General features: G+C 36.0%; 1 protein-coding gene and 1 long non-coding RNA gene across 2 annotated transcripts; one reads left to right on the forward strand and one right to left on the reverse strand.

The window, feature by feature from the left end:
• Positions 1–389: 389 nt before the first annotated feature.
• Positions 390–5548, reverse strand: tmem109 (transmembrane protein 109). The gene is made up of 3 exons (XM_007229480.4): positions 5187–5548; positions 4214–4316; positions 390–3030 (listed from the first exon to the last, which is right to left on the reverse strand). The coding sequence occupies exons 1-3, from the start codon at positions 5391–5393 to the stop codon at positions 2666–2668; spliced, it is 675 nt and encodes a 224-aa protein (XP_007229542.3). The 5' UTR covers positions 5394–5548; the 3' UTR covers positions 390–2665.
• On the forward strand, positions 3559–3956 carry LOC125803005 (uncharacterized). Its single transcript, XR_007440061.1, has 3 exons — positions 3559–3713; positions 3745–3846; positions 3878–3956. It is a non-coding gene; the product is annotated as an uncharacterized LOC125803005 (long non-coding RNA).
• Positions 5549–9202: the final 3654 nt, after the last annotated feature.

A 9202-nucleotide genomic window follows, 5' to 3' on the forward strand; every position in this document is an offset into this window, starting at 1 on the left:
CGGTGCACAACATATTCAAAACATGTAAAATCCATGGCAGTGTAGCTACTTTTCCTGGACGTTGACAGAAGAGAAAATATTATTAAAGGTTACAACACAGGATAGTCCAGATGAAGGATGAGCAGCCCCAATCAAGCTCCAAAGAAATACAAGCTCTCCTGCAGGTGCAGGATGCATCAGTGTCAGTGTAAACCATCTGTCAACATTTAAATGAAATAAAACACTATGGCACAAGACCCAGGAGATGCTTCCTACCAGTCATCTGGCCAAGGCATTTTGGCCTTTGTCGAAGTATTCAAATTATTTCAAATATTCATGCCTGCATATTTCTCATTGTCAGTGTCACCGCAGAGCTGAGAACAATATTGACACCAAACACTTGCCACATGTTTAATATTTTAAAACATTTTATTACTATACCTAGTGTTTGTAGATCCTAACAACACAGTTATATAAAATATAACCCAGCACAACCCGTAAACTATGAGATGTAGGTCAAAATATTATTAATAAAAATGTGAAAACATATTTGTACATTTTGTGTTTCTTTGGCTGCTTTAGAGGACACTCTTTCAACAGAAATAGCACTGATTAAACACAGCTTAGCTGCCACGCATTTCAACCGTGTGAGGAATTCTGCAGATTCTTCTCAATTCAAGATGAATGACAAAAGAAGCTAGATTGGTGTTTTTTTCCTGATAAGGTTTAACATAAACCTCAACAAATAAGATTGTTAATATATCTGTCCCATGTTGTTTGTGCAAGGTGTTATTAAAATCACAACACAATATAGACACAACAAATGTCATTAATCTTTCTGCGCACAAATTAAATGAAAACAACAGTTGTATTTTAAACAATAAATTATTAATGTAACTAGTGTTTTCATGCCTATTACTCCCACACACCTGAACGTTTTTAAATGGTTCGCACTGTCGGATCAAATACAGGAAGCTGAGGCAGTCTATATTGACCCATTAAACAAAAGAGAGAAAAAACAACAACGTTGTGTCGATTTCTGACTCCCCTTCATGTGCATGCGCATCATACACAGATTACACTGGTGACTCCTGAATCTACTGTATACGATATATTTTATCTTACTTATAAACAGAGATCAAATAAATCTGAGGGTAATCTGATGTTGCACCTCAATTGAAGGGAGTCAGATTCTGGTAGGAAGGCAGAATTTGACAACATCTAAAAAGGCAACTCTCTAAATTGACAACATTCAACACACAAATTCAAGTATTGGGACACAGCCCATGTAGGTAAAGACAAGTGGTTTAAGCTGCTCATTAAAGGGCAGTGTAAAACAAAGTGTACAATAGGGGTGTGCCACATTGTATCGTATGTAATAATATCGCCAAAAAAATTGAATATCGTGAACAATATTATACCCTGAAATATCGTGCCCTATGACCCACCCCTACTTATCACAACAGGGTACTACTTTTTTACCGTTTTTAGCAAAGGAAAAATTCACACTGTTCTCATTCCCCATTATATATCTACTATAGACAGATTATATAACTTTAATCCTGGATATATGGAGATATTTGGAGTGCACTGCTAGTATCATGACATTCTGAATCATTGGCTTCTGTTACAAATCTGATAAAATTATTATTTTTTTTAATATCTCAGTTAGCCATATCATATTGCATGCAATAATAAAATTTTAAATAATTTTTCTAATTTAGTGTTTTGTCAAATCACCAAAAGTATCGTTATTGTGAAAATACCATGAAATATCGTGATATTATTTTAGAGCCATATCGCCCACCCCTAGTGTACAAAATAATCTTGGTTCAGATTATGGTGTGGACTTTCAGAATTGTTCACAGTAGTGATAATATAAACCAGAGGAAATAAAAAAAAATAGGTTATTTTTCAAAGTAAATAAAATTGTTTCCTGATGTAAACACATCCGATGTACACTGTCCCATTTTTTAGGGATGCACCAAAATCAGTTTTTGGCTGAAAGCTGAATACTTTTTCCACAAGCTATTATTAAATTGCCCACATCTGTTTCCACACTTCACCGTTAAATAAATAGCATAGCCTTAATGTATTTTTGCCTTTCATTTATATTATATATATAAAAAACAATTACACAACTACAACTGATTGTGAGCCTGTCTCCACCATATTCCAAAGACACAAGAAAGGCTGCAAAATGACGTCAATAAATGTGTAACAGTATAACTTTTCTGTCTTTTCACTTATTTGGTTGCCAAATATTTCATGCATTCCTAACATACATAATACAGAATAGAAAAAAAAGGAATCTCTTTAAAAAGATGCTGTTTTGTATCAACCTAGTAGAACATACATAATAGCTATATTATGCATCTTGTCAAGCTCTATCAGAATGAAATAAGGACATTTACAGAATACACAAACAAAACAGCACAGCATTTTGAAATGGAGAGGTTTTCATTGAAGACGAACAAAAAATAGGATTAATCCCTGTCCAGAAAATCAAACCCTTGTGATTCAGTTTTTGCATTAAATTTGCTGTAACAGAGCTGAAACACAAAAAAAATATATATACAGTCCTCAGGTCAAGGCTTAAGAGTATGATATAATATAATAATTCAGTCACAAAACACAGATCTAAAGTCAGGATCATTTCAGTTTAGTGATCCTGGATTTGTGCCCCTTAGTCATCTTTGCTCTTCTTCTCCAACTCTCTTACCTTCCTCTCCAGCACCTTAACTTTCACTTCCATGTGTGTATTTGTATCTCCCTTGAACGGTGAGGGTCCGATACCCAGCAGGATGCAGGCAAGCACTAATCCAGCCAGTCTCATTGCTGTGGTTTCAGCAGTGGCACCAGTATCACTTAGAATGAGACCAAACATGGCAATGGCGACAGTGATCTTCACTAGCCACAGAGTACGCTGCACTATCCCTGATACAAAGCACACCGCCAAGGACAGGATCCAGTAGACAAGCACAGCCAACAGGACCCACTTAGTAACAAACGCAACACCTTCCGGAGTGATGCGCTTCACAGGCAGATTGGCTTGAAGGCAAAAAAAAGGGAAATACATATAAGCATCAATTCTACAAATCTTCCAATCAACAATTACTCAGTGTAGCAATAAGAGTAATAAATGTTTTTTTTTTTTATTAGGACCTGATTATTAGGCCATTAATGGGCTAATGTTATATTAACATTTTATATTTTAAAATACATTTTAAGGGTTTGTTTCCTGGACAGGCATAGTCGTTCACAAAATTTTCATTTATTAGAAAATTCTCCATTCTAAATACTTTGTAGCCCAAGACTAAGCTTAATCTCTGTGTGGGAAACAGTTTTAGTTTAACAGTGCTTTAATGACTAAAATAAATGTTTGTTCTTTAAGAAAGCCTGGCCTGTAATTCAGAAAAGGTTAAAACTAGACTTCGTTGTGTTGAGTTAGAGCAAGGTACAGTTGGGTAGAGTAAAGTAGAGAGGCAGGGTAGAAAAAGGTAGAGCAGGCAAGAGTAAGGTAGAGCGGGTTACAGTAAGCTACACTGGGTTACAGTAAGGTTAAAATGAGGTAGAGTGGGGTACAGCAAGATATAGTGAGGTACAGCAGGCTTTAGAGTGGGGGCAGTGAGGTAGAGCAAGGTTAGAATGAAGGATGGTGAGGTAGAGTGGGGGACAGTGAGGTAGAGCAAGGTTAGAATGAAGGATGGTGAGGTAGAGTGGGGGACAGTGAGGTAGAGCAAGGTTAGAATGAAGTACAGTGAGGTAGAGCAAGGTTAGAATGAAGGATGGTGAGGTAGAGTGGGGGACAGTGAGGTAGAGCAAGGTTAGAATGAAGGATGGTGAGGTAGAGTGGGGGACAGTGAGGTAGAGCAAGGTTAGAATGAAGTACAGTGAGGTAGAGCAAGGTTAGAATGAAGGATGGTGAGGTAGAGTGGGGGACAGTGAGGTAGAGCAAGGTTAGAATGAAGGATGGTGAGGTAGAGTGGGGGACAGTGAGGTAGAGCAAGGTTAGAATGAAGGATGGTGAGGTAGAGTGGGGGACAGTGAGGCAGAACATGAATGCTGAATAATCTTTGAGGAACTTAATTCAGGATCTTAATTTATCATGTTTCACATTGACATCAGGATATCCAACACCAAGATCACACATATCATACACTTCTAAAGTGCAGCAAAACTATTCATTACAGACTTAAATAATGTAGTGTTTTTAGAAATAATGTAGATTCACCAGTGATTCCAGCTGCTCCTAGCACTTCTGTGACATATGAGGCCAGTATGTTCAGAGAACCAGCAGTAGACTCTAAAGCCCACGTTGTAATCTCTCTTAGGGTCTGTTTAAAAACACAAAAACAATACAGCCAATAAAACGAGAACAACATTCTTACGTCTAAACATAACAGAAAATTTAACTTCCTTTTCTGAATGCCACTGTATCTGATCCAATTTTGAACAAATGCGTTAAAAACATTTTCTAGACGTTTGGACTCTCCTGCTTTACATTTAAGTGATGTTTATTCTTAAAGCCAAAGACACAAGCTAATACACCAAATTTACCATGAGATTCAAGGTTGCCCTTTAATACAGTCAAAAATCCTTTTTCATCTGTTTTGGCTTTATGACACCCCCCCTTGAAGACTAAGTCAAAACACTTTTGGCTTCATACAGGACTTTATTTATAATGAATTTGAACTTTATTTTGAAAATGTTTCATCAGCTACTGCAATTTAAAGTAAGGTGTTTTTTTTTTTTTTTTTTTTTTTAAAGATGCACCAAGATTTGTTGAATAATAAATTTCACCTTTTTCAACATTGCATTCATTTAACAAATACCCTAAATGTATTTTGCATACCTTGCTTTAAAACAATAACAAAAAACAATTACAAAACAACAAAACTACAAAAAAAGTGAAAAATATGGTTTCACAATATAGCTGATGTAAAGTTATTAGTTAACTTTAAGCAAGACCTAAAACATATTTAGGTTTGTTTAACACTTTTTGTTTGCTAAATATTTCCACAAGTTTTCCTTCCTAATTTACATAACTTTAATAATAAATAATAATAAACTTTTGACTGGTACTGTATAGTCATATGTTCTAGCTATGTTTTGTTCTGGACTTAAAACAAAGTAGTAACGAAGTAGTATACTGACTAATGGCTGGGTTTTTCTCGTCCACAGACATTAAACCAAGTTGTACCCACCTTCAGTCCTGAATCCACGGACTGTCTGCCAAACAGAGACACCAGGAACCCGTGTCCGTCCTCACACAGACTGGTGGACACTGACTGCAGAGTCTGCCACAAACCAGAGGCTTTGGGCTGGTTTTCAGACCCCGAGGACTGACTTAAACACGCCGGCGTGGACAAAATCAGCGATACCAGGACGAACAGCCATGCCATGTTAAACATTTTACAGCTACTAAAACTATTAACCTACACTTATTACGTTTCCCCTCTATCTTTACCTTTACAGGATAATGTCTGGGTGATATCAGCCAAAAATAGGACAGAAAACAGGCTTTTATAAGGAGTATAGTGACTTTTTAACAGGAACTTCAGCTTTACTTTAAAGCCAGGCGGACACTGTGCGATTTTTTTAATCGGATGCGTTCTGGAGAGCTCAAACTGCACGTTTGAATCGTTTGTCGTGTATGAACAACGCCTGCGATTCATCTGCACACACTGTACGGTCCGACTGACCTGCTGCGACAGGGGAGCTGACACTGCACGTCTAAACGCAGCCCGTAGGCGGAGCTTTCTTTGCGTACAAACTCTCGCTTCAACACAACGCCTTGCAAAAGAAAGCGCTTAGCTTTGCTTATTTGTGCCCTGTTGTGCGCTGAAAGTCCACGGAAGAGACGTACATGGACTCGCAGGTGGCTGAGGCGACGTGGACTCTACGGGTTGTCCGTTTTACAGAAGGAGAGCGCATAGAAAAATGACTGCGCGTCAGGCTGCGAAAGAAACACCAGCAGCTTAAATAAAATAAAATAATTTTATTTTTTATTCTGTTTATTGTTTATGTAAAAACTGGTTTTGAAACACTGAATATTAAACAAGCAATAGGTTATTCACACTGGATAGGGACCCTCATTTACAGTGCCGCTGAGCATTAACATTTTAAAAGGGATTTAAAAAATATATAAAAAATATAAATAAAAACTGACATTTATTATAGACGAATAAAATATATACGTAAAAAAGGAAAAATAGGACCTTAAAAAAATATAATAAAAATTGACATAAAAGGTAAAAAATGTATATCTTATGAAGATATATATTTAATGATTTGATTAATAAAAGAAGAAAAATAATTAAAATGAATAAATATAAAATATAAACTCATTAAAAATTCGTTTAAAATAACCCAGGCTTTCTGCAGATTAATCAAAGTTTCAGTTAGTTCAGTTTCAAATCATGAAAACAGCTCACCAAAACCTCAAACTATTCTTTATATTTGACAATATTTACTTACAGGCCCTTTGCTTGTACTTACAGGCCCTTACTTATTTTTATTCAACTGAACTGAGTTTCTGTAGCCTCGCGCTGAATTCAGCTCCGCGCTGCGAAAGAGAGCGAGAGAGAGGCGCAGCGCATTTTGTCTGATTTATCTTGATTAATTATCAGTACATTTATTAGCTTTAGTAAGTTTAATAGCACTAATTATACTACACTTCTCCGACCTTATTTATTAAAACGTTTATTTTAGAAGACAGAGGTTATTATGCGGGCAATGCCGCGCGCAATGCCACGCGCTGCGCTAAGCTGGCTTTGGCTAATATTCTGGAGCACTGGACGAGATTTTAATTAATAAATTAACATATTTATAATTTTAATAAATTTGCCCTGGCGAAAAGAAACGAATAATAAAATATATATTATATTTCTGTGCATGTTTTAGGTTTTATATAATTGACGGGCAGCATCAGAGGCTGACAATGTGCTTTATTTTTCAGATATAATAGCAAAGTGAAATAAAATAAATTTATGTTTGTCAAAGATATTTTCTCTTTTAATTTTTCTTTTCAAAAACTCCAGCTATTGACTGAGAATAAGCATCTGTTGAAATTCTTAAACAGCAGAATGCCTGTGTCTGCTATATTAAGCTATAAGTCTGTGTAACGAACATAAATATAAATCCTTATAACTGACAGAAATAAATATGACTAATAATTATATATAGTTACTGTGCAGATTTTTGGGAAAACAGGCCGTGACGTTAAGAAATCGGCCCGCAAAACAGCTCACACTGTGAGACAAGCGACCAAAATTTCTGGCATGTCAGAAATCCCTGGTCGCGTCCGACTGCTCATTCGCAGCTCGTATGGGCAATTAATCGGACATGGCTTCCCCTCTCACACTGCACGACAAACGACGCACGATCAAGCTAAAATTCGGCCCGATCATGAAATTCAGTCGCATCCGACCAGATCGGGCTTAAAATCGGGCTAAAATCGCACAGTGTCCGCCTGGCTTAACAGGGAAGGAAAATGCTGGAGAAGGAGGTGAGGCAGGGTTGCCAGGTCCAAAACAATATCCAGCCCAAAGTCAGTCTAAAACCCGCCCTCAGATACTTAAACTAGCCCAATATACATATGTCTGTTACATGTTTGAAGCAAATGTCAAGTGTATTTTGTTAATAATGGATTTATTATCAGTATTGCTATTTGTCTTAAAGATCTTAATAATATTGTAACTTTACTTTTATGAGTTCTTTTATAACCGTTTTATATCCCAGTCAAGAACATCTAATAGTAACATAATTAGCAAAAAAAAGAACTGACTTTTGCTAATTATTATTCTTGCCCCTTTTGAACTCTTCTATCCTCTTTAACATTTTTTTCATCGCCTTGTGATTTATGGGAGCTAAATCCTGCCAAAAATAAAACTGAAATGAAAATACTAACATGAAAATGCATACATTGTTTTGTGCTTTCTTTTTCTGAACGTGTGGAAAATATTATGACAAAATAAATAATAAGGGTCACAGGGCAAATTAAATGTCTTGCCATTTCATTTTCATTCCCATACGTGTATTTCACAGTCAAATACAAAATGAAAAAGCTGAGTGAAAAGAAAAAATAAAGCTTCACTTTGGCCATGGCTTTTCGTGATGAACTGCATAATAAATGTAAAAAAAATAAAATCAAAATGCAATGGTGACGTTAATATTTATTAGTCCTTGCAATGGGTTACCTCCTTGTTCTCCTGTTTTTTATTGTTGTGATCCAAGAAAGAGTGATTTTAGTCTGGACTTCTACACATTTGCCGCTTTTTTATTTTTTACCCGCGACTGGAATTTCAAACAAGCCCACTTTGGCTGGAAACCTACGAACCTGGCAACTCAGGGTGTGGGCAGCGTGGTGGAGCTGAGGGCAGGGCTTGACCACAGCTGGTTTATGGCGAGCCTGCCCACTCTCCCATCTCCCCTGTTATAGCAGAAATTTCCTGCTGACCGATAGAGGGAGCCCACGAGGAAGTCCTCAATAAATGGGGTGAATGGAGCTAAACGGCTAAAAACACAATTTAAAAATAGTGTCTGACTACTTGTACAGGATATTCTTTTAATTTTAGGAAGTAAAATAAAGTACTGGCTCAAACATGTAATAGCTGTACTTATTTAATTTTTCGGCAGCAAACAATATTCGGACAGAAATTACGATAGCATTAATGCTAATGTGAGCTGACTTGTTGTTAAGCTGATGCTGTTGGACTAACAGAGCATGTTTAAAAATGCTTAAAACAGAATTGATTTTTTTTATGGTTTCTCTCAGTGATGGTATAGTTACTTTGAAAAAGTAATCCGATTACTGATTACTGATTACTCCTTTAAAAAGTAACTTAGTTACTTTATGGATTACTTGATTTTAAAAGTAACTAAGTTACTTTACAAGTTACTTTATTAGTTACTTTAGGCAGCTGCAGACACCACCTCCCCCCACCTTAACATAAAAATGATAACCAGTTTTGCCAATACTGCCTTTATTGGAAAATGCATTTTTAATAGCAGCAATGTATCTCTTGACACTTAAAGTTGAACTATTTACTGAAAAAAAATCTCTTGAATGAATTTAACATAAATAATTGTTTTTATAAAAAATAAAATATGGTCTTTCTTGATTTCACTTAACATAAACACTTGTTTTTATAAAAAATATAAAATAAAGAAATTCTTTCTTGACCTGATATTTTTAAACACTATAAATCTGAACACTGAA

This window comes from Astyanax mexicanus, chromosome 7, assembly GCF_023375975.1.
Source record: "Astyanax mexicanus isolate ESR-SI-001 chromosome 7, AstMex3_surface, whole genome shotgun sequence".
Classification (NCBI taxonomy): Eukaryota; Metazoa; Chordata; class Actinopteri; order Characiformes; family Acestrorhamphidae; genus Astyanax; species Astyanax mexicanus.

Coding starts and splice junctions, on each gene's coding strand:
- tmem109 (XM_007229480.4), bottom strand. CDS start 5,393: ATGTTTAACATGGCATGGCTGTTCGTCCTGGTATCGCTGATTTTGTCC. Junction 4,317..5,186: donor CCGTGGATTCAGGACTGAAG/GTGGGTACAACT, acceptor GTTTTTAAACAG/ACCCTAAGAGAGATTACAAC. Junction 3,031..4,213: donor AGGAGCAGCTGGAATCACTG/GTGAATCTACAT, acceptor TTTGCCTTCAAG/CCAATCTGCCTGTGAAGCGC.